At 42.6% G+C, this 25890-nt stretch overlaps 1 protein-coding gene across 2 annotated transcripts in view; it reads left to right on the plus strand.

Annotated features, from left to right (window-relative positions):
• The window catches only part of SYNGR3 (synaptogyrin 3), a 34809-nt gene that overhangs the window by 2572 nt on the left and 6347 nt on the right, over positions 1–25890 (plus strand). For both annotated transcript variants that reach the window (XM_034420664.3, XM_087878807.1), the window contains exons 2-3: positions 20350–20587; positions 23405–23547. In XM_034420664.3, the coding sequence (XP_034276555.1) occupies positions 20350–20587; positions 23405–23547 (381 nt within the window). The remainder of the gene's footprint in view (positions 1–20349; positions 20588–23404; positions 23548–25890) is intronic.

Below are 25890 nucleotides of genomic sequence, written 5' to 3' on the forward strand. Positions count from 1 at the left end.
GGCCTGCAATAAACATGCTGAGCAGCCCAGAGCCTCACTTCACCCAAAGGGTTTCTGCAGGCCCTCAAGCTTTCTCTGTGTCATATGGGAGTGTTTGCTTGCTGTTGCTAAACTTTGCATTAGTACTACATGCAGTACGAAGTTTATTACCTTGTCAACAAGGATTTTGCTGGGGACTTTATTAGATTCTTAAGGATGCTGTTCTCAGCCACAAGATGCAAGGATAACCGAGTCATCCAACCTGCAGTGGATGAGCTTCCATGATGTGGATGCTGACTGAGCTCAAGAGACGAAGGAAGCCAAATTTAGCAGTTTCACAAGCTGGAATTTCCCTCAGAATTTCCTCTGCTTGAGAACAGCAATGTCCAGGTCCTCAGCGAAGCCATTCTGGTATGATGACATGGCCCTTGGCTATTTCTTCCCTCCAAATGCGGCCTTTCCTTCCATCGAATTTGCTTCCTCTTCATTTTTTGGGTAGGAGAGGCCAGGAATACAGAATAATAGAAGGGACTTTGGAAGTCTTCCAGTCCAACCTGCTGCTCAAGCAGGAGACCAGCCTAGTCCATCTCAGACAAAAGGTTCTCCAGTCTCTTTTTAAAAAGCCTCCAATAAGCCCCCCACAACCTCTGGAGGCCAAACCAAACAAGCTCGGAATCCAATCTGTGTCGGTCACCGGGAAGAGAGGTTTAGTCTTCTGAGCTTTTGGGTTTGTGCTGAAGCAGGTAACATTCTGGTAGAGAGAATTTCTGCAAGGATGGGCTCCAGCACAAGATTGACTTCTTTCTTCTATGTAAAAATGGCTCTAATAATATTGCTACAGGTAGTCCTTGACTTGCAACCACTCCTTTAGCAATCATCTGAAGCTACAGTGGCACTGCAGAAAGTGACTTCCAACCGGTCCTCACTCTTACGATTGGCACAGCATCCCCACCCCCACAGGATGAAAATTTGGGTGCTTGGCAACCAGCAGGTATTTATGATGTTTGAACAATCCCAGGATCATACGATCGCCATTTGAAGTCTTCCCAAGCTGGTTTCCAATAAGCAAAGTTAATGGGGGAAGCTGGATTTGCTTAATGACCACATGAGCCACTTAACAACTACAGGTAGTCCTCAATTTGCAGCAGTTCACTTAGTGACAGTTCGAAGTTACAACATCACTGGAAAAAGTGGCATGACCATTTTTCACAGTTACAACCATTATAGCATCCCCATGGTCATGTGATCAAAATTCAGATGCTTGGCAACTGACTCATATTTATGACGGTTGCAATGTGCAGGGATCATGTGATTTTTCAACCTTCTGACAAGTAAAAATGGGGAATCCAGATTCACTCAACAGCTGTGGCAAGAAAGGTCGTAAAATGGGGCAAAACTCACTTAACAAATGTCTCACTTAGCAACAGAAATTTTGGGCTCAATTGTGATCGTAATTCAAGGACTACCTGTAGTGATTCAGTTAATAAATGTGGAAAAAAGGTCATAAAATCATAGTTGTTTTTAAGCAAAAGAGCTGTGGTTCTGTTTTGAAAAGTTTGTAGATTTCACCAAAGAAAGTAACAGTGATCTAAGAACTAGAGACAAATCAGGATGGGCTCGGGAACATAGTTCCATCAACGATGCTAGCAGAATTGGGTTCTGGGTAAGGTGTATTTCTGGAATCACAGAATGTAAAGGCTGGAAGGCTTCTTGAGATTATCTAGTCCAACCCTTTGCTCAGTGTAGAAATCCACTATAGCATCCATAGCAGCAGAGGTGAAATCTAAATTTTTTTGCTACCGGTTCTGTGGGCGTGGCTTAATTAGTGGGCGGGGCTTGGTGGTAAGGTGACTGGGTGGGCATGGCCAAGTCAATGTCACTTCTTTGCCCTTTTTTAACCTACAAAACAACACAACACTACTGGCTCACTCAATGTAAAAGCAGCTGTGCTAGACCCAAAATGGCCCCTGCAACAAGCAGGAACCTCACACAGCCACAAAAAGCCCAAAAAACAAACTTTCACACTTTACACACACAAAATTCCACATACAGCTTTGTGAGATTTTGTGTGTTTGTGTAGTTAGAGTGAAACACTACAGAAACACACTAAATCTCAGAAAGCTGCACAAATATTATTTTTTTTTATTTATTTTTTATTTTTATATAAAACCAGCTAAATTTAAAACTTCCTAAACTTTAAATGGCTAGGTCTAAAAAAAGAACAACTAAAAAAACCCCAATTAACTATTTTTTTTAAAGCTCCTAAAGGGGAAAAAAACTTACCCAATAGAACAGGGGTCTCCAACTTTGGCAACTTTAAGACTTTTGGACTTCAACTCCCAGAATTCCTCAGCCAGCTTTGCTGGGAGTTGAAGTCCATAAGTCTAGGCAGGCAGGCAGGCAGGCAGAAAGAGCTGCTCACCGATGAGCTTGATTGCAGGCAGGGAGATTCAGTTGCTTGCTGATGCATGGATTGCGATCGTCATGCGATCAGCAGCTAAGTTAAGCAAGCTGGAGGCTGGGAGGGGGAGAAAAAAAGAAACTTTTTTTCTTTTACATGGCTCTGGTGATCCTGATTAGCAGGCAACTCAGCTGGGATGTCAGAGCTTGGCTGGTCAGAGCCATTTAAAAGGAAAAAAAGGCTCTGATGATCGCGGGGCTCAGCTGGGCATAGGGGGCGGGGGCAGGGATTTTTGCTACCGGTTCTCCGAACTGCTCGCCGCCATCGCTACCTACTCACCTGAGCCGGTCCGAACCGGGAGCATTTCACCCCTGCATAGCAGCCATCCAGCCTCTATTGGAACACCTGTAATGAAGAGTCCAGTACTACTTTCCAAGGCACCTCTTACCATTATGCAATTCTTCTCAACATCCATTTGAAATCTACTTTCTTGTAAGTTAAGTCCATTATGTATAGATGCAGAATAGGTGGTACCTGGCTGAACAGTAGCATCTGTGGGAGGGATCTTAGTGTCCTAGTGGATCCCCACTTAAGTATGAGCCATCAGTATGCTGCAGCTGCTGAAAAGCCAATACAGTCCTGGGCTGCATCAACAGAGGATAACATCAGGATCACAAAAATTGGTGGTACTACCCTATATTGCGCTAGTGAGGTCACACTTGGAATATTTCATCCAGTTTTGATCACCACAATATAGAAAAGATGCCGAGGCCCTGAAGAATGTGCAGAGAAGAGCAACAAATTGGTAACAGGTCTGCAGGCTAAATAGTATGATGAACTTTTGCTAGATATACACTGACGATGTTACTTAATTTGGTAATGAAACATCTGCAAGAAAACCACCAAGTTCAGAGAGCACTAAGGACCCCACGGTTAACCCTGAGCTATAAATATTCTCTTCTATGGGAGCTAGGTATGTTTAGCCTATTGAAGAAAAGGATTGGGCGGGGGAGGCATGATTACTAATTTCCAGTACTTGAGGGTCTGTCACAGAGGAGAGAGAATCGACTTGCCCCTTGAGCAGGGGGTTGGACTAGAAGACCTCCAAGGTCCCTTCTATCCTTATTCTATGTTCTAAAAAGTTCAGATTTGTCGCAGCCTCTGAACAGTTCCACCTTCTACATGAAATACATACAAGTCACCAATTATATCTACTACAGACCTCTAACCACTTCTCATAACATTTTTCTTCTAGGACAGGTCCAGGACATGCTCCAGTTCACGGGTGGGTTCCACTTATCTTTGCTAGCAGTTCACAATGGGAGCGCACGTGCTTGCTTCTCTCTCGCGCAGCGCTTCCGTGATGACAGCTGGGCGGCTGGGCAGAGCCTCCCGACACTGTTACTACCGATTCGCAAGATTCGGATCGAACCGGTAGCAACCCACCACTGCTCCAGTTGGTCAGAAGTAGACATTGTGTTCTAGCTATATTTGTATAACCAATGCATAATAGAGAGGAACAAAGACTTTTCTTGATTTTGACACAAAACTTCTTTCTAGCATTGCCATTGCCTTTTATACAGCCGTCTTACACCCCTGGCTCATGTTCAGATTTGATCCATCAAGAAACCTAAATCCATGTTCCATGCACTGCTACCCAGCATGGTCTCCTGTATTCTGTACTGATGTCTTTGATATCTTTCTATAAGATTCTGCATATCCCGTTGAAATTCACATTGCTGGCTTCTGTCCTTTCTTCTTGGTTGTTGCATTTTTTAGCATTAGATCCTCCCATGCTATGTAGCACATTAGGCAGCAAGGGATCGCCAGCATTTTTGGTCTTGGATGAGTACTTCAGCATCTTCCCATGTGATGTTTAGAGGCTTTAAGTCTTCCATGAACACTCTTCACCGTGTAGTTTGAGGGTGTCCTCTTGGTCATTTGGCATGGGAGAGATCCCTCTCATTGCCTTCTTAAGGATTTGATTCTTCTCCATGCAGAAAACATGACCTGCATGTTGGAGTCTTCTGCATTCAACAATGTTATGTAATTTGCAGGAGAAACACTTTTGGAACACTAATAATACAGTAACATGGTCAAAATAGCAAATCTTTAGGATTCAGTGAAGGCATTTTTGTTGGAAGACGTTGAGTCTCTTGTTAATACTTGCTGACACCTTGTAAGTCTCGCTGGCTATTTGGATCACTATGGAAGTGAGCAAACGAAGTCAAGTTCCAGTGATATAGATGATGAGGGCCAAAATTTATTCATCCTCTGGAAAAAAGCTTTTGCTTTTCCAATGCGGTACTTAATGTCCTTCTCTGCATTTTGTGCAATTACACTACCCAAATAGGTAAACCTTCCTACGTCCTCAAGTCGCTGTGATCCGAGTGTAATTCCCTACTGTATATCTGTGCAGTGGAGCTCAGATACATGATCTTCTATTTCTCGGCACTTATCCTGAGGCCAATTTTGGTTTCTTCATCTAAAGCAGTCGTTACTTGTAGTTTTGTCTTATCTTTCTCAAGTAGCACAATATCATCTGCAAAATCCAGGTCACCAAGGCAGTCTTGGTCAGAATAACGAAAGCCTTTCCCAATGCGCGATGTATTTCGCATAATGAAGGCCACAAGGAAGAGGAGCGGTGACAGAATACAGCCTTGTGTAACTCTGGTAGTAATTTCAAACATATTCGTGAGATCATTTTTTGTCTTAACGCAGAAGCTTGATCGTAGGTATAAGTCCTTAAAGATAGTAATGAAGACCGTTGGTACACCGATCTGCCAGAGAGATTCCTGGTGGACATTGCCAAATGGTTTCTTGAAATCAATGAAGGTGATGGCCAGCAGATGTTGATATTTAATGCACTGTTCTGTGATATTTCGTAAGGTGAAGATTTGTTCACAGCAGGACCTTCTGCAGCGAAATCTGGCTTGTTCTCTCAGATGTTGGTACAGGGCACTTTGCAGCCACCTAAGGAGAATTAGGCAAAGGGTCTTTTCAGGCACTGAGAGGAGGGTGATGCCAGGTGATGCACTCTGAGTTGGTATCTTTCTTGTGGATTTTACCAATAGTCCCTCTTTGCAGGCCTCTGGAACTACACCATTTTGCTAACATTTATTAAACAATGTTGTCAGCTTTTTCATCTCAGCCCATTTGCCACATTTTAAGATCTCATCTGAGCCAGCTGTTGTTTTTAAAGCTTCTAATTGTCATCTTTATTTCTTCAGTTATAATTTCACAGTATTCACCTGAAGCTCTTATTAGGCCCACTCTTCATTAAAATTGTACATAGTGGGCGGGTTTGGCTGGTTAAGAATTTCCCAGAAACGCGCTCTACACGGGGCTACCCTTGAAAAGTGTTTGGAGACTACAGTTGGTCCAGAACGCAGCCGCGAGAGCTGTCGTGGGTGCACCTAGGTACACCCACATTACACTAATTCTCCGCGAACTGCACTGGCTCCCTATTGGTCTCCGGTCACAATTCAAGGTGTTGGTTATTACCTTTAAAGCCCTACATGGCTCAGGGCCAGGTTATCTTCGAGACCGCCTTCTGCCGCATAGTTCCCAGCGACTGGTAAGATCCCACAGAGTTGGTCTCCTCAGGGTCCCATCAGCTAAACAATGCTGGCTGGTGGGCCCGCGGGGAAGGGCCTTCTCTGTGGCTGCCCCAGCCCTCTGGAACCAGTTACCCCCTGAGGTCCAGACCATCCCCCACCCTATTGGCCTTCCGAAAAGCGGTGAAGACGTGGCTTTTCCAGCAGGCCTGGGGCCGTTGATCTCGCTGTTGCGATCTGGCGAGATCTGGCCATGAATGGTGTGAATGAGTTTTAATTGTTTTTAATGTTTTAATTTTTAATGTTTTTATATATATATTTTTAAATGCATTGTAAGCCGCCTTGAGTCTTCGGAGAAAGGCGGCATATAAGTTGAACAAATAATAATAATAATAATAATAATAATAATAATAATAATAATAATAATAATAATAATGAAGTTTGGATTTGAGTACAGCAAAAACCACTGGGAACATCAGGTTGAGAAAGTTTTAGAGAATGAGAAACTCAAGATCTTGTGGGACTTTAGGATTCAGACTGACAGGCACTTGGTCCACAACACACCTGACATAACAAGAGTTGAAAAGAAAAAAGTATGGTTCATTGACATTGCAATACCTGGTGATGCACGAATTGAAGATAAGCAGCAAGAAAAAAATCACAAAGTACCGGGACTTGCAAATTGAAGTTGAGCGACGGTGGAAAAAGAAATCGTGTGTTGTCCCGATTGTAATTGGAGCCCTTGGAGCAATATCCAAAGGGCTACCCCGCTATTTAGAAATTCTAAATTTGCCGGATTTGAACATTTTGACTCTACAAAAAACCACCTTACTCGGAACAGCTTACATCTTCCGACGATACCTTAACAGTTCCTAGGTCCTTGGTTAGGACTCGAGCTGCTGAGCTATTAACCAGCCTCAAAGGCTGTGAATCTCACTAAAGATTAAATAATAATAATAATAATAATAATAATAATAATAGTAATAATAATAGTAATAATAATAGTAATAATAATAATAATAATTGTTCAAATCCATTTTTTATTCTGCTCATCTTGGGTGACCAGAAGCTTCCCATTGTTATTCTTCATTGATTAAATTGGTCAATTAAATTTAATTGATTAAGTAAATTGATTCAAAAGAGACTGGACAAACATTTGTCTGAAATGGTATAGGCATAGGGCAGAGGTGGGTTTCAGCAGGTTCTGACCAGTTCGGGGAAACCGGTAGCGGAAATTTTGAGTAGTTTGGAGAACCAGTAGTGAAAATTCTGACTGGCTCCACCCCCATCTATTCTCTGCCCCCTGAGTCCCAGCTGATCGGGAGGAAATGGGGATTTTGCAGTAATCTTCCCCTGGAGTATTTTATTTATTTATTTATTTATTTATTTTGTCGCATTTCTATGCTGCCCAACTCCCAAGGGACTCTGGGCGGCTTACAACAAAGAATTAAACAATGCGAACAATCCCATAAAAATGTTAAAAAAAAACATTAAAAACTTTAAAAACGTTAAAACACATGCACTCCAAGTGGGGTGGGATTGGAGATTTTACAGTATCCTTCCCCTGCCACGCCCACCAAGCCATGCCACAACCATCAAGCCACACCCACAGAACAGGTAGTAAAAAATTTTGAAACCCACCACTGGCATAGGGTCTCCTGCTTAAGCAGCAGGTTGGACTAGAAAACCTCCAATTCCAATGCTCCTGTTCTGTTCTGTTCTGTTCATTTAGTCTAGTCTTCTCCGTATCTCTATTTCTATTGTATTGGTACCCTGGAGCCATTCTTCATTCCAGTCAGTTCTTAACTATATAATAAAAGTTTTGGAATCATTCTGATTAGCTGCTTCTTGCATGTCAATGCCTTTCCATTCCAACCATTCTTCCTTCTCTTTTTGGCAACTTCTCTTCCCCATATTTCCGGTTCGATTTTTTCCCCATTTCATCTACATCTTTGGCTGGTTTTGTTTTCATTTTATAACTTTTCTTTCATCAACCAGCTTACATGGTCTGTCTTGGATCCACTGTTCCTTCTGTTTTCCTCGTCTTCTTCCAATAATACTATGGGCAATTTATAATGGTATTTCTCACTTGTTGAGATTGTCCTAAACCTTGATAAGGTGTTTTCTATCATTCTTTTTTATATCTTCCTTAATTTCAATAATCACATTTTCCAAGCCTTTCTCTAACTCATTTATAACTAACACCTCAGTGCTCTGCTGTGTGTCCCTTGACACTTCTTTCTAGTTTGATGTGGAGCCATTGACACATATTTATTGGGAGCAATTATACAACCAACTCTTGAGTCCAGCTAATGATCCCATAGTTTGGCTGAACATCTCTATGAGGATCTCACAATCTTCCCTTTCTTCGGCCTCCTTCCTCCTCATCCACACCTCCCACCCCTTGAATCTCGATTGCTGTGCAAGACAGAAGCAGCTGGACTTTCTAAAGCAATTGACTTGCTTGCTTTGCTTGAAGTAGAAGAGAAACCTCTACATTTCCAAAAATGAACTGGTGCCGAGTGCCCCATCACTTAAAATAGATCAAACTTTTAAGTTGTTTCAGGTTTGTTCACTCCTGAGATTAGGTGGCTTTTAAATTAAATAAAAATTTCAACCAAAGATATTTGATTTATTTGAGGGCCACCCTCATAAAAATGACAGGTTTCAACAGGTTTCAAAGATTCCATTGCAGAAGGAAAATTTCTTGTGTGATAAACTCCTAAATCCTGAGATTCAGCAACATAATTTGGATTGATTTCCTTAATTTGCTAAAGCGTCCCCCACTTCCTGCTCCATCCTCAAAAGCCTGACTGATATTTTGGCTCATCTGTGACATGAATTAAACATGTCCCCAAGAACCTTTTTAACAGTTTTGCAGTTTGAAAAAAAAAAACCCTTTTGCAGTTTATTTAAGTGCTTAAAGCAATCTATTGAGAAAATTAGTTATGAAATTATAATATAAAACTGCCACTAAGATACAAAAATTGCATTCTAGAATTATGATATTTTAATTCAGCAACACCAGTGAAAAAGTAATAAAAAATTAGCCATATATCTCCATTTGATATTTAGCCTACCTTCAGATACAGGTAAATTGAGCAAGATTGTGAACCTTCTTAATATTCTACCTGTTAGCACCCACCCCTTTCCTAGGAAAATGAAATATTCTAGGAAATATTAAAAAGGCAGAATATTATATTTTCCCTAAAGGAGAAACATGTTTCTAAAGACAAATTCAGAGCCTCAGCCAATCTATCTCTAAGACAAAGGCTGGGCCAGCTTATCTACAATACAAAAGGCATGGTCCTCAGGACATGATAGGATTAGCCCTCACTCAAGATCCAAACCAGGACAAAATTGTGGGAAGTTAGCACCCACCCCTCTCCTAGGAAAGGAAAATATAATATTCTGCCTTTTTAATATTTCCTAAAATATTTCATTTTCGTTGGAGAGGGGTGGGTGTTAACTTCCTACACACCCAAATGTGTATCTGAATGTCCTATGTGCCACTTTGAAGAAACACTTGAGCACTTCCTTTTGTTTGCAAACCCTTCTGTGGCAGGAGATTTTTGTTCACTTTAGGCAACCAGACAAGTGTCTGTAAATTTCCTTATGTTTTCCTGGCAAGGAACAGCATCCAGGGCTGGCAGTTACTGCTGCCATTGGCATATTTTCCAGTTGTTCAGACCCATATCTGAGGCTGTCCCATCCATGGGTAGCTCAACCAGCTGTTTCCCTGGCATACCTGCTGTCCTTTAAATTTAGGGGCTTCTGTACTTGTGTAGGGCAGCCATGAATTCAGTCTGTCCCAAGGGATTCTTTCATGAAGGATCTCTGTGTAATTTGGCATGATGTGTCATAGCCAGGAGATCACTGGGGTTGACTCACTGCCGTCTATTTGAGTGTTCAGAGGTTTCGTCTTGAAGGGACTGTCCTTTAGCACCATCCAGGGGACTTAAGGAATGGCATGGATACAAATGGTCATTTCCAAATCCACTCTGGTCATGGTAGATGTGCTGATGCCTTCTGTAAGCGGGACAAAATACCTTCCCCAAATTGTGACTGTGGGGCTGAAAAACAAGCTATCCAAGATATAGCGGCAAAGTGCCAAAATAGAGACTTTGCTGTGACAAGTGGAGCAAAAAATTATATCTGTAATCTAAACATAATACTTTTTATCTTTATCTCCTATGTTTTGATCAAAACGTGATGTCAATGTGCCATACAATAAATAATAACCCCTGTGATTAATATTCCCCCCCCCCAAAAAGCTACCAGTCCATGGAAAACAACCCTGAATCTTCTGGGCCCAGGAATTCCCGGGTGGGTGCAGCCTCGGTCTCTTTCTGGGATTCAGCCAGGCCAGCTTGGCTTGGGAGAAGCTGCTTCCACAAACTATGCAGCAGTGGTGGGTTTTAACTGGTTTGCCCTGGTTCAGGCGAACTGGTAGTGGCGGCGGCGGGAGGCTCTGCCCACCCGCCTGGACGTCATCATGGACGCTGTGCGCATGCGCAGAAGCGCCACACGCTCACCGTTCCGAACCGGTAGCGAAGGTAAGTGGAACCCACTACTTCTATGCAGACATTCTTGGCTTGAGGCAAGCCAATTCTCTGCCATTTAGGGCATATCTTAAAGCAGTGGTCCCCAACCCCCAGTCCGCGGACCGGTGCCGGGCCGTGGAGTACCTGGCACCGGGCCGCGCAGCGGCCAGGGGACATGAACACTGCAGCGCAAAGGCTCCTGGGCCGTGCGCAATGGGCCGTGCGCAAAAGCTCCTGGGCCGTGCCCCCACCCCTGCACGCGCTCAGCGGGCCGCGGCGATAAAAAGGTTGGGGACCACTGTCTTAAAGGATACCTTATTCGATTTAAGATAATTGGGCTTTTTCTTGAACTGAATGTTTGACCCCTCAGCATTCCCCCTTCCAAATCAGATGAGTCCGTCTTCCAAAATCCAAAGGCTGCTAGAATGTTAGGAAAGAGCCCTGTTGGCCTCTTCCCTCTTCCTGCTAACTGGCTTTTGTCTGCAAGATGGCATTGGATTATATGTTTTTTCAATAGTCCTTTGCAATGCAAAATGAAGTTTTTGCTTAACTTTTTAGCATCATCATCAATATGATAGGAATTACAGTATGATTAAAGCGCACGTGCGCGCACACACGCACACACAGAGACTATGGCTTACAGTCCTCCCCTTCCTGTCCTTGGCCTTTCAGCTCCGTCCTCCATGCTCCCCTGCAGTCTCTTCCTCACTTGCTGGCTTTCCATCAGTTATGGTTGGCACTTCCTGTATACATTTTTTCCTAGCCGGGTCGTCCTTCGCTTTCGTCAAAGGAAGGAACAGCTACAGTTTTGTCAGGTTTCATGGCTGACATTCCTAGGAAGAGAAACACCTCTGTTTATCCAGGGGAGAATTTAACTGGCCAGCATTCATCTGATGCAAAGAAGAGGAGGCATCAGTGACTGAATAACAGATTAACAGAGTTGAAAGGGACCATCGAGGTCTTCTAGTCCAACCCCCTGCTCAAGCAGAAAACGCTATAATTCCAGACAAATGGCTCTCTAGCCTCTTTTTAAATGCCTCCAGTGTTGGAGCACCCACAACTTCTGGAGGGAAGTCATTCCACTGATTAATTGTTCTCATTGTCAGGAAATTTCTCCTTAGTTCTAGGTTGCTTCTCTCGTTGACTGGCTTCCATCCATTGTTTCTTGTCTTGCCCCCAGCTGCTTTGGAGAATAGACTGACCCCCTCTTCTTCTGAGGTGGCAGCCCCTCAGATACTGGAAGACTGTTATCGTGTCTCTCCTCATCCTTCTTTCCATTAGACTAGACATCTCCAATTCCTGCAACCGTTCTTCATATGTTTTAGCCTCCGATCATTGTAACTTTGAAGAGTCGCCACTGCCCACCATGGTTATTTCCTTGGAACAAAAGACCAGAGGCCTTCCATGAAATAAATGTGTTGCTCTGCATCACTGGTACAAGTTCCAAAAACCAGACATGCTTTGAAAAGTGAAAGTCCAGTGGAGTAGGACTCCAGGCAGAGATCTCCTCTATCTTGGCAATGAGTATGAATTTTTCAAAAACTATTATTTTACTTAAATATAGGCTCTGAAGTAACCCAAAGTAAGGAGCAGCAGGACAGGGGATTGAAATGCACATTGCTCCATTAAGGTCCCTGCCATCTTGCAACTCTTCTTGGCTTTGTTCCTGAACTTGCCCCAAACTTACCCTTTCCCATCACCACCATGCAACCTGTTTGCAGAATTGGAAGACCCTCTGTGTCATGTGGTGCAACCTGTTGCTCGATGCAGAAAGCATTTCAGACCGCCCAAGGGGGGGAGGTCATGAAAAATGTCTACTTGATGCCCTTTATCATACATAGAATCTCTGCCTCACAAATCTCACTGAATCTGTTATCATGGCCTTAATTTGCCCTGAAGATCTTGAGTTGCCTTTGATTTCTTCAGACACCGTCATCTGAGGCCATCCAATGCACCACAGGTAAATTAATTAAACTGGTTATCTAATCTGAACATTAATAGTATAAACCGGATATGTTGAGGAATTCACAGAGCAACTCTTGAGTAACAAGGGTATGCACATGAAAGCGATTGAGAGTAGTTATGAAATAACACAGCCAACACACAGATACACTGAGTTGTGTTTACTTTCAGGAAATAGTAATAAGGCACAGTCCAGTAAACAGTCCAGGTCATTCACATATAAAGCAGTAGATGGTTATACAATAGTCCAGGGATAATCCAGTAACAAAGTCTTCTTACCAGTCGTTGTAGTCATACACGATAAACAGTTGCAAACACAGCAAAAAGCACACAGCAAAACAGCAAAGATATCAGCAAAAAAGAAGCAAAGAGAAACAAACCAGGTTTCTAGCTCCCTTTTAAGGACATTGGCTACAGAGCTAACCAATCAGGACACAGTATGATGCAATACAGCAATACAGCAGTCTTAAAGCTATATTCATGGTTTATATATTGCCAACCCAACAAGTTAGGTAATAATCATTTCCTAACAGGATATCCCATTTGTTTTTGTCTAAGCACCCTCTACATTAGGAATTTTAAATGATGAATTTTCTGCTCACAATGCGCTGAGCACATTAGCATTGGTGCTGTAATTAAAATATGCCCCTTTCTGATCTTGCCTGGGCTTTAACTGAGAGGGATGCTAAACAAACACTTTTGAAGCTTTATAAGATTGTTGAAAATGTAGTGGTTCCTGCAGATCTCAGGATCTTGACTGATGCCTAAACTTGCACTAATTTAATGCAGACCCAAACTGCTGGGGAATTGCTAAGCAGCTTGGTGTAGGCTGAAGGCACCAGGCAGAAACCAAGAGACAGTGAGTTCGAGTTCCGCCTTAGGCATTAAAGCCTAAGGGTGGGATATAAATAAAAAATAAACGAGGCTATTTGGAATGGAGAATAGGAGATCCAAGGGCCCTGTCTCATATATTAACCATTGGGAGGTCAGGATTGGTCAGGATTTCCTTCTTCTGTGCAGGCCTGTTATCCAGGTGTTCTTCTTTTTGACAGCTTGTGTGTTGCCACTTCACAGTCCAGAGCCCAGCTTCCATTAGGCCAAAGCTGCTTCCGTGCTGCGCCTGAGAACTGCTGCTCTGGTCCTGCTAAGAAGCTCAGTTTCACAGGGGCTCTGATAGCCCCTCTTGACCGGAGGAGCTTGCAGGCAGGGGGGTCAAGGAGAGAAAAACATCAAGGCAAGGAAGGCTTGAAACGGACTTCCTCTTTTTTTTTTTTTTGAAAAAAACTTTATTGAGTTTTTTAAAAAAACATAAGTATATTGACATTTTCAATTAACATCAAATGTGCAGTGTTTTTACTATAAACAAAAAAATATTTGTGGTGATATTTCAAATTACTTTTTACCTTTGTTTAGCACACCTTTTACTCTTTCTTTCATTTTATCATGCATCCACTTATACCACCTTTCCCACTCAATATAATAATCTGACTTCTCATCATCATTTAATTCATGGGTTAGTTTAGTCATCTCTGTGCACTCCAATATTTTCCTAATTATAAGCTCTTCTGGTGGTTGGGTTTTCTTTTTCCAATACTGTGCATACGCCAGTCTGGCAGCTGTAATTATATGGGTCATTAAGTGGATCTTTTCCTTTCCGTATGGCTTCTTTACTACTCCCAGGAGAAATATTTCCGGTGTTAATTCAGTATCTTCCCCAATTATTTCGTGTAACCATCTCCTGATCTTACTCCAATATCCTTTCGCTTCCAGGCATGTCCACCACATGTGAAAGAAGGTGCCTTGACCATAGCCACATTTCCAACAATTAGGGTGTATATTAGGATATATCTTTGTTAGCCTGGCCGGGGCTAGATACCATCTATGGAGCATCTTGTAATGGTTTTCCTTGTATGTTGCCGCTCTAGTCAATTTAAGGTTCTTATTCCATGCCTCCTCCCATTCACTAAAATTTATATCTCGACCAATATTTTTCTCCCATGCGTTTATTTGATTCTTTGTTATATCCTCAGCCTTATCATCATCTAGTAAATAATTATACAATTTAGCCAAAATCTTTTTGCCTGTTCCCATCAGGACTTTATCCAACCCATTAGTTGCAAATTCTAATCCGTATTGTTCTTTGTCTTTCTGGTATCTAGATTTTATTTGTAAGTAGGTCCACCAATCTAAAATTATTCCTTGCTCTCTCAAGGTATCATTTGATTTGAGATTCCCTCCTTCATCTAAGACAGTGGTTCTCAACCTGGGGGTCGCGACCCCTTTGGGGGTCAAACGGCCATTTCACAGGGGTCGCCAAAGCCCTCTCTGGGCCCCCCCCCCACGCCTTCACTCACCCTCACCCTCTGCCTCTGTTGGATCGCCCGGTCGCCGTTCGCTTACTCCGCCCACTCCCAATCTATTGCTGCCTCCAGAGTCCCAGCTGATGGCTAGAGGGAAAAAAACTTTAAATTCTTGCGGAGGGGCTTCAAAGAGCTAGCTGCAAAGAGGTAAATTCCTGGAGCAAGTTTTTTTCCCCCTAGCTATGCTGGAAAGAGAAAACGAAAGCAGGGTCTTAGCTGCAAAGTGACAAAATGAGGCAGAGAGATTTCTTTTTCTTTTTCCTCACCAAAAAAGGTAGGTACAAAATTGCAAACTACAAACAGTGGGAAATTTAGGGCAAAAGAGGAGGTTCAAGATTTTAAAACACAAAAGAAAAAAAGCTCTATTTAACTAGGGAATTGTAATAATTGAGATACTATTAATTGTATATTGTGTTGAAAGCAGAAACGGTTAAGTTGTGGTTTGGAGGAATATATGGGGGAAATTATTTGGTTTATTATTATTGGTAAATATAATTACTTGATTTGTAAGAAATTGGATTGCATGGAAATAATTGGAATATTCATGTTCATATTGATTAATATACAAAAAAGATAGTTATATAACTAATTGATTTATATTAAAATGTTGAATTTGTATTAAACAACTGCATTACATAATTTTTTTTAATTTTTTTTAAAAAATTTGATTTATATGCCGCCCTTCTCCGGAGACTCAGGGCGGCTTACAATGTGCTCAGCAATAGCTTTCATCCTTTTGTATATTTATACAAAGTCAGCTTATTGCCCCCACAAACTGGGTCCTCAATTTACCTACCTTAGAAAGGATGGAAGGCTGAGTCAACCTTGAGCCTTGGCGAGATTCGAACCTGCAGTAATTGCAGGCAGCTGGTCTTAATAACCAGCTTAATAACAGGGTGCCTTAAACCCCTGTACTACCAAGGCTCTTATTAGGAAGAATTACCTAATGTGAGGATGGATATAAAAATAGATGACAATGCGAAGGGGTATAATATAGAATAGAAGGGAAAAATTGAATTTGATTAAGATTAGAGATGAGGATGAAGGGTAATATTGTTTTTTTAAAAAAATAGATGAGGAATAAATATGGTAAAAAGGAAATATAGAAATTGTAAATTTAATTGAAACGACTAAATACTGTGTTGGAAGAAATATCCTTCTGGGTTCTGCTCCAAGTGGGGAAAAAGACACTGGAAAATGGAGACTGCTTGGAAAGATGGTTTAATGGTGGACAGGATCACATGGCTTGATGGGGCCCATTGTGTTAGTTTCTGTTGCTATTGTGTTGCAAATGTCCTTTGACAAAGGATTGACTTTCTGCCTCTGGCCCATTAACAAAGGGTGGGGGGCAGGAAGGTGGGAGCTGCTTTGTCTGTAAAATATGCTTCTCCATTTCTCATCCAGGTAGGGAAATATAATATTCTGCCTTTTTAATATTTCCCAAAATATTTCATTCTTCTAGGAAAGGGGTGGGTGCTAACCTCCTACAACTGTTTAAATTTGTGAACCGGCCAAATACTCTGTTCAAAGAAAATACGTTGTATGTTTGTATGTGTGTTTCTAATTATTGCTATTTATTGCTATTTGTTCTCTTTTATTCTTTAAAGTTTAACAATTCATTCTTTATTTTAATATCTTAATATTTGTTTGGGGTTGGCTTTCTTCCCTTTCATCTTTTTTATTGTACAGCAATCTTTCTCCTCAAACCTACCACCTCTGTCTTTTCTTTCTTACTTACTTTCTCTTCCCCCCTTCTTCTTCTTCTCCCTACTTCCTCTTTCTTTCTCTTTCTCCTCCTCTCTTCCTCCCTCTCTTACCTTCACTCCTACTCTAATTTCTCTTCCCTTCCTTCATCCCTCTCTATTGCTGTATCCTTTTATGTATATGGACTACTCTGAGGGCTGAAAAAGTTATTTTTGACTGGTCCTCGCACTTTTGACCAGTCCTTGAATATACGACTGTCCTCACATTTTACGTTTTTTGCCCTATCTTATACCATGTTGAAGAGAAGCAGTTGTGAAATGAGTGACATGGTTGTTAAGAATGCTGCACAGGCATAAATGTGAGGATGGTCATAAGTGTGAGGACCAGTCAAAAGTGCGAGGACCTGTCAGAAATGACTTTTTGCAGCCCTCCGAGTAGTCCCTATACATATAGCCATGGCCACCTGGTCACATGACCAGCTAGCCACGCCCACCCAGTCACATGACCTCCAAGCCACACCCACAAAATAAGCCACGCCCACAGAACCGGTAGTAAAAAAATTTAGAACCCACCCTTGGTTGGGGGTCACCACAACATGAGGAACTGTATTAAAGGGTCGCGGCATTAGGAAGGTTGAGAACCACTGATCTAAGATATCTTTATACCTGCCCATTTTCTCCATTCCTCATCTATTGGGGTAGATCAGGGGCTCCATCGTAGAGAGCCAACTTGGGACTTTTTTATAATATCTTTGCCTAATCGGGGTCCATGTTTGTATCAATGAATCTCTAATTTTGTGTCTATGAAAATATGTTTTCCTTTTCTTCTCTACGTCCCAAATGTGGGCATGCCACCCTTTTTGTAAATCGTGGCCTTCTAAGGGTTAAAATCCTCTCATTTTCCAGGGTGGTCCAATATCTTATCCAAACTAGCTTAGCTGCCCTGTAGTATGTTTCCCAATCGGGGAGCCCAAATCCTCCTATATCTCTTTTGCCCCTTAAAATTTTAATGGAAAACCTCGGCTTCTTCCCCTCCCATATAAATTCTCTGATGATTTTATCTAATTCTAAAAAAAACTTTTTGTCTAAATTCACCGGTATATTTTGAAATAGGAATAATATTTTGGGGAGAATATTCATCTTAATTGCGGCTATCTTGCCCAAAAGTGACAATCTTATTTTCTTCCATCTATCGAGGTCTTGTTTCATTTTTCTAATTAAGGGGATATAGTTGTCCTCTTTTATTTATTTATTTATTTATTTTTCATATTTGTATACCGCCCTACTCCCGAAGGACTCAGGGCGGTGAACAGCCATAATAAATACAAATACATATAGAAGTTAAAAACTATTAAGAAACAGATTAAGTAATTTAACGTAGAACATCTTGATGTAATCCAAATTCCTAGGTATTTAATTTTTTTGACAACCTGTAGTCCTAACACTTCTGCTATCTCATTTTTCTGACTCTCAGCTGCATTCTTGGTCAGTACTTTAGTTTTAGTTTTATTCAACGTGAAGCCTGCCACCTCTCCATATTTACCCAATTCCTCTAGCACTTTTGGTCCCGATTCTATGGGGTCCTCAAGAATTAAGGCTACATCGTCTGCAAATGCTTGCATCTTGTAGATCTCCTTCCTAAACTTTAGACCTTTTATTTCCTCGTTAATTCTAATTTTCCATAACAAAACTTCTAGGGCCAAAATAAACAATAGTGGTGACAGGGGGCAGCCTTGCCTTACCCCCTTGCTAATCTGGAATGTTTTTGTCCTATCTCCATTTACCAGGATGCTCGCCTTTTGATTATCATAGATAGATTTTATCATCATTTCAAAATTTGTTCCGAATTTCTTTATCTCAATTTGTTTGGTCATAAATTTCCAATTTAGATTGTCAAATGCCTTTTGGGCGTCAACAAAGATTAAGGCCATCTGTTTTTCGGGGTGTTCTTCATAGTACTCTAGGGTGTCCAGCACAATTCTCAGATTGTATCTGATTTGCCTCCCCGGAAGGAATCCGAAACGGACTTGATTTGCACGATGGAGGCAAAATTGCCCAGTTTTATTTTTCATTGCTACTTCCAACTCTTAGCTTACAGAATTGTGGCCAAGGATACCTGTGCTGACTAGTATCATGAGACATGATAGCAGTGTTCCAATATCTCAGGGGTTGCCACAAAGAAGAGGGAGTCAAACAAGAAACAATGGGTGGAAACCAATCAAGGAGAGAAGCAATCTAGAACTAAGGAGATCCTGACAGTTAGAAACAATTAATAAGTGGAACAACTTGCCTGCAGAAGTTGTGAATGCCCCAACACTAGAAATTTTTAAGAAGATGTTGGATAACCATTTGTCTGAAGTGGTGTAGGGTTTCCTGCCTGGGCAGGGGGTTGGACTAGAAGACCTCCAAGGTCCCTTCCAACTCTGTTATTCTATTCTATTCTATTCTATTCTATTCTATTCTATTCTATTCTATTCTATTCTATTCTATTCTATTCTATTCTATTCTATTCTATTCTTTCCCTCCAACATAGGGACCTTTCCTCAAGTTTCCCTGTTCTTCTCCTTCCTCTTCTGCCCTCCCTCTTCTGGCTTCAGAAAGGGAATCGAGTCTCTCTGACTTACCTAGACATCTTCATATGGTTTTCCTGGCCACAATCGGCAACTCTCTCTCCATGGTCTTTTCTTAGACATTTCCCGCTCTCATCTTGGGAGTCCTTGTGGTTTCTCATCCCCAGAGTAATAGGCTTCCATCCTGCCTAGCTTTCTGTGGGGAACTGAGGTTGCATCATTGCTGCCCTCCAACTGGAACAGCTGCTCTCCGCCACTCAGAGGTCAGCGAAACCCTGGCTTTTTCCAGCCTTCCAGGGCTTCTTTCCAAGCAGCTTCCAAGCCCTGCGGGACTCTTCTGTCAGAAGAAGGCCTGCAGTTCCTCCTGTCCTGTGGCCACAGGGACTTTCTGTAGATCCTCTCGGCTGCTTTGGTTGCCTCTGTCACCTATGCTAGAAATCCATCTGTGGTTCTTTAAAATGCTTTTTGGAACTTCACCCCATGGAGGATAGAAGGTTTGCGAAGATGCCCTGATGCAGCATCTGGCGAATGACCAAAGGTTGGACAGATGAATAGAAAAGGCCAGGGGCCTCGGGCGGGGTAGAACATCCATGAAGAAGGATGCTGGCCATGTCAAAGCCTTTGCTACATGGGACGTACACCGCATACGCATACAAGGCTTAGGTTCTGTGATTGATTAGGTAATGTTCAGTCATGGGGTTGAGATCACCACTTGATTTGACACCCTCCCTTGGTTCCCCCTATGGAGCAAGGCTAAAGTGGAGGGGGCAAGATAACATCTACTTTTAAAATAATCCATCCTAATCTTGTTTCCGTAAAGTACCTTGCTCTCCCCTTGACCATCAGCGAATGGCAGCTCTCACTGAAGGGCAGGCCAGAGGAGACCCAGGCAGGGTGATGGCCTCTGCTTCGGGCTGACTGACTGCCCCCATCCTAGAGGCATGCGCTGTTCTCATCGGGTCAAGTTTTAATAGGGATGAACTTGTACTTGTTTTTCCTCTTTCCTTCCCAAACTTTTCCCCTTTGTGACGTATGTTTTATACAATAATCAGAGAGTGGAGACCTTCTCCAGATACACAAAGACAGGCGTTCTTGATCCTCTCTTGATACGTTTTAGCATGTTTTCTCTGGTTTATATAAGTTGTTTTGAGGATGGACCAGAAATGAAACATGGTATAATATGAATCCTTTTGGAAAGAGCTGAGGTTTCAACTGCACATTGTTCCTCTCTTTCCTTCACCTGCCTCTCCCCCGCCCCCGCCACCCATTGCAGGTGTTCTCTATTGTGGTGTTTGGCTCCATCATCAACGAGGGTTATGTGAACACAGATAAGTCCCCGGTGCTGCACTGCATCTTCAACAGCAATGAAGGCGCCTGCAACTATGGCATCGCAATAGGACTGCTGGCTTTCCTGGCCTGCAGCTTCTTCCTGGTGATGGACCTCTACTTCCAGCAGATCAGCAGTGTGAAGGACAGAAAGCGTGTTGTCCTCCTGGACCTTGGCTTTTCTGGTATGTCTGCTGGGATGGAACGGGGAGCTTGACTCACACAGGGGCTGGTTCACACCACATAGTCAACCCAGGCTTGGGTTCACTAAACATTCTTGTATCCACATAGCATATGGTGCCAAAATAAACAAGATCATGGCTTTGCATAACACCCTGGTTCCCCAAACAGACGAAATCCCACATCCTGAGCCTGACCTAGTGCATCCAGTGAGCGTGGCTTTGTGCCACAACTGCCCATGGACCAAGGCTGGATGGGCTGGCACAAGCGTGTCTTACAAAGTGCAGGTGTGTGAAGGACGGTGTTTAGTTGTGCTCAATTCTGATGGAAATCCAACCAAAGAAAAGCAAAAACAGTTAGTTCAGGCAATAAAACTATTGTGTTAAAATCTGTTTTACAACTTCTCAGATGTCCTTCTTCCTCTCATCTTCTCAGTGTATTCTGAAGGCATTTGGGAATGGCTTTTATGTTTCCCCTGGGGGTGTTTTCCAGCTGGCTGCATTCATGGGTGATGACGTGGTGTGGGAGTGCTTTTGCTTTGAAGCTTGCCTTGGAATTGAAGGGAAGGGTGGGAAGCCCAGAGGGCTGCAGAGCAACAAGAGACAGGACCTTCCTGCGCACACTTGGCCTCTTTATTTTCGACAAGATAACGCAAAGGTTCTGTCAGACTTCTTTTGAGCATGGGAACCCTAGAGCTCACCTAATGTCAGACCTGCCCTAATCTGATCCCTTAGGCAAGAAAGACCCTCAACTCCATTCGGTCGAAGCGAAAGGTTCTTTTACTAAGAGATGTTGACTGCAGTAAAGTCAGGCAAGCTCTGGGTTTCCTGCGCTCAAAAGATACAGAAAGGTTTCCAGCCCTCTCCCTGTGACCAGTTCATCTTCAGCCAATCAGAACTTGATGAAGTGTTTTGAGAATGCTGAGATGTTTTGTGATAATTCACATATTTTCTCAGGCTGCCTGGCCTTGGATGCTGGTACCAACTAGCTCTGAGCTTCTCTGGTCTTTATCACCTGTCATTCCCCCCTCCCCTTTTGCCATCACATACACACACACAGCGGTAAAATCCACTTACCTTCACTACCGGTTCGGGAACGGGAGCACATGGGAGTGCGCGTGTGCTATGCACGTGCCTCTTCTGCACATGCACAGATGGTAAAAAAAGGGATGTAATGACGTCCCAGTGGGTGGGCGGAGCCTCCTGCCACCGGCGCTACCGGTTCGGTGAGCCAGATAGAACCAGGGGGATTTCACCGCTGCACACACAGCTTTATTGATCTTTCTTGTGATAGTTGTTAAGTGAATCATTGCAGTTGTTAACTTAATAACATGGTTGTTAAGTGAATCTGGCTTCCCCATCGACTTTGCTTGTCAGAAGGTCGCAAAAGCTGATCACATGACCCTGGGTCACAGCAACTGTCATAACTACATGCCAGTTGCCAAGCGTCTGAATTTTGATGACATGACCATGGGGATGTTGCAATGGTCATAAGTGTCAAAAACAGTCATAAGTCACTTTTTTCACTACCACTGTAAGTTTGAACAATCCATAAATGAAATGTTGTAAGTCGGAGACTGCCTGGAGTAGAACTTCGAAATAAAGCATATTACAGTATTGTTAAAAATAACAGAGGGCAACCCAGAGTGGAGGTGGTAGAAAAGGCCACCTCGGTGGGCCTGGGCATATGATCGGAGCCCTGCCTCCTTGCAGAGTGGAAGTTGGCACGGGGTGGATCTCTTGCTCTGGCTGACAGCTTGCGCAATCCGGACGTCTAGCCTGAATCCCCTTCAGAAGGGGTTTTTGCTGCAGTCCTGGTTGTGTCCTTTGTGATAAGAGAGGAGGCCTCTTCTGTGTGGCAATCCTGCTGATATCTGGGGGGGGGGCTGTTCCCACACCTCCCCTCAGACACCTTTTCTGTAGGTTGAGCATAGTCAGGGCTTTAACTGTTCCTTACAGGGGTTGGTTTCCCTCCCAGTAGCTCTCCTGTAAACTTACTCCAGTCTGTCACTGTTCATTTGAACTTTGGTGCCCCAAACTGGACACGGTGTTCCAAATGGGGTCTGACCAGGGCAGAGAAGGGCGGCCTGCTTTATTCCCCAGGGTTTGGACTCTGCTCCTCTTTATCCACCCCAAGAGAGCATCTGCCTCTCCAGCTGTTCTTAGAGACAGTGCAGGCTGCAGTGCAGGACTTCACCTTCTTCTCTGTTTGTTTCAGCCCAGGATGTGAGGTTTTGATCTTCTCTTTTCAACTTACGCTTTAGCCACTCTTCTCAGCAGAGTCACCTGCAGACTTTACAAGCATCCCCTCCGATCTCTCATCAAGGTCACTGATGGCAATTGAACTGGACAGAGCCCAGGACTGAGAGGTGCAGCGCAGTACTGGAAACTAGACTCAAAGCTGAAGTGGAGGCGCTGGGTGTGGTCATTCAAACAACTGTGGGGCCACCTAACAGTACTTTAATTTAGCCCATGTTATATCAAGAGCATTTTAGGAGAGATTTAGAGGAGCTACAGCAAAGTTCCAGTTATGCTGTGTCTCAACGCATCCTCTGATCTACCGAGTTAGAAATTCTGCCCAAAGAGATAAGGTTGGCCAGGCACAATTTGATGGCCACAAACCTTTGCTTAGTCCTGTTATTTGGAGCATGTTGTCCAAGTGCACATAAAGAGGCCCTGGCTCTGACGTGAAGCTGACAACTCCACAGTTGATAGTTGTTCTCCTCTGATCTTCCAGGATGCCAGCAGCCTCCACGAGTTCCTTGGTCTACCTTGAAATCTATCCAACCAACCGGGGTGCTGACTGTTTTTTCTGCTTGACAGGCTCCTGGTCCTTCCTCTGGTTTGTGGCATTCTGCTTTCTCGCCAACCAGTGGCAGCGGACCCCTGCCAGCAAAGGGGCATCCCAAGGAGGAGATGCTGCCCGAGCAGCCATTGCCTTCTCCTTCTTCTCCATCATTTCCTGGGTAAGAAAAATACATTCTGCTCCCCCCCCCCCCGCCCAGGTGAGGGGTAGCCTGCAGGCACTAATTGTGCCTTAAGTGTTCATGTTTTAAAATGCTATATTTATATCCTTCACGATCCCTGACAAGAAAGGCATCTGTATGTGTATTGGTGCATGTGTGTCAAAACGTCAAGATGTATACATACTTGTGCCATATGATGTATAGAAAAGTGGGGCTCTGATTGCACAGTCCTGTTTAATATTTTGGGGCTTTGTGTGGTGTCTGAATTCCGGTGAACAAGACCTGGTGGGGCTTCGGATAAGTTCCTCAAGTATAGACAGCAATAGCAATAGTAATAGCACTTAGGCTTACATACTGCTTTACAGTGCTTTACAGCCCTCTCTAAGCGGTTTGCCCCCAACAATCTGGGTCCTTATTTTACCAGCCTCGGAAGGATGGAAGGCTGAGTCAACCTTGAGCCTGGTGAGATTCGAACTGCCAAATTGCGGGCAGCTGGCAGTCAGCAGAAATAGCTTGCAGTACTGTACTCTAACCACTGCACCACCTTGGCTCAGCTAAAAAATTGACAGTTGCCTGATGCTAATAATCACAAGAGTAATTTCTCCCAAGCCAGTCAACTAATCAGATCCCTTAGTTAAGAGTTTACTTGATAATGGTTTTGTGAAAAAACACATGCTAAAAAACTTCTGTTAAAATCAACTAAATCATGAGACTCTTTCTGGCATTATGTCTTGAGAAGCTGATGCTGAATTCAGAATAACATTCAGATAATATGCAACAAAAGGGATTCAAAGCACTTCTAGGAAGTCAATGGGAAAACTGTAAAAGGGGAAAGCATTAATACATGTTTTTCTCTCTACAAATGGGAAAAATCTAGTTTGCATTTCTTCAGTAAATGAAACAAAGCTTAAGTAGACTAGAAAAGTGTTTTAATCCTTCCTTAGGTACAGAAACTGGCTGGGTGGCTTTGGGTCAGTTCCTCCCTCTCGCCAGCTCACTTCTTAGAGAGTTGAGGGGTCACAAACAAAATGCTTTTCAAAGCAATGAACTTCCAGCTGCCCCTGGAAGGTCCCCAGGCAGAGGAAGGTCGCCCCTCCTTTGGTGATTGATGCCTTTTTTATTTTTTATTTTTATTTTATTTTATTTTTCAATTTATATACCGCCCTTCTCCCTAAGGACTCAGGGCGGTGCACAGCCAGAATTAAGAACATGAACTACAAATATTAAGAACAATTAAAATATATATACATTTGGCCCAAAAACTTAAAAATCACAAACCAATTAAAACATTTAAAAAATTTAAAAATTTCTTCTTAAACCAGCCCGGCTTGCTGGAAAAAGTGGGTTTTAAGGGCACGGCGGAAGGCACTGAGGTCTTGGATTCTCCTTATCTCTGGGGGCAACTTTTGACCTGTTCTTAATATTAGGATTTTTTTTTCAACATTCAGATGACTTTATTGTAACTGAAATCCATTATTCTGTATTCAGGCATCTAGTTCATCTTTTGTGTAATACCTGAAGATTGACCATCTTTCCTCATCAGATACAGTTTCCAGTCCACATTTATTCAACGGAAAAAAGGAAGTCAGCCCTTACAAAAATGAAACTGAGAATGACCCAAATTGATTTATTAGCTTTTTTTCTCAACTCAGCAAAACGCAGTGACTAAGAATAGAAAATTAATACAGATGCTACATCTCTGGTCAAATTCTTTGCTGGAGGTGAAACTTTGCCCTGATATCTAAGCCTCCTTCCCCCAATTGCCTTTTTAAAAATTTCCTGCCACTCTATAGATGTTGGCATTAACAAGTAAAGAGTTCTAAATTCTTTGGAACTTTTGTTTTAAATTTGGAGACATTGATGAGATATTGAACATTTTTTTTAAAAAAAGATCTGTAATATATTCTTTAGCAGCTAATGATAAGAATATATGATTATTTATTTACAGCTGCCCACTCCAGCAGACTCTGAGCTGCTCTATATTATGCCAAGTAGAGGAAAAACATTTGCAAAACAGGCACCAAAGACCTCTTCTAAGGCGAGAGAGGGCTGCCCCCTCCCCAATGCCACTTGCAGAGTCATTTTAGAAATTGGGATATATATATATAAGGGCAGACAAAAGAGGGGCCTCCTTTTCAATAAAAGCATTCTCAAGAGATGCCCAATAAGATAAGCAGAAAAAAATAACAAAAGCTTTAACACGTTTGAAATAGGGGATTGCTTTTTATATTTGGAAAGTACAAGAGTATCAGAAAGAAAAGAGGGTTTTGATTTTTAAATGAGGTCCTGCTGTAATACTTTGGGTCCTTTAGTAAACTATTAGAAACCTCTTAGTTTTGCTCA

The sequence above is a fragment of the Pantherophis guttatus genome, chromosome 14, assembly GCF_059756535.1.
Source record: "Pantherophis guttatus breed Tessera chromosome 14, ASM5975653v1, whole genome shotgun sequence".
Lineage (NCBI taxonomy): Eukaryota > Metazoa > Chordata > Lepidosauria > Squamata > Colubridae > Pantherophis > Pantherophis guttatus.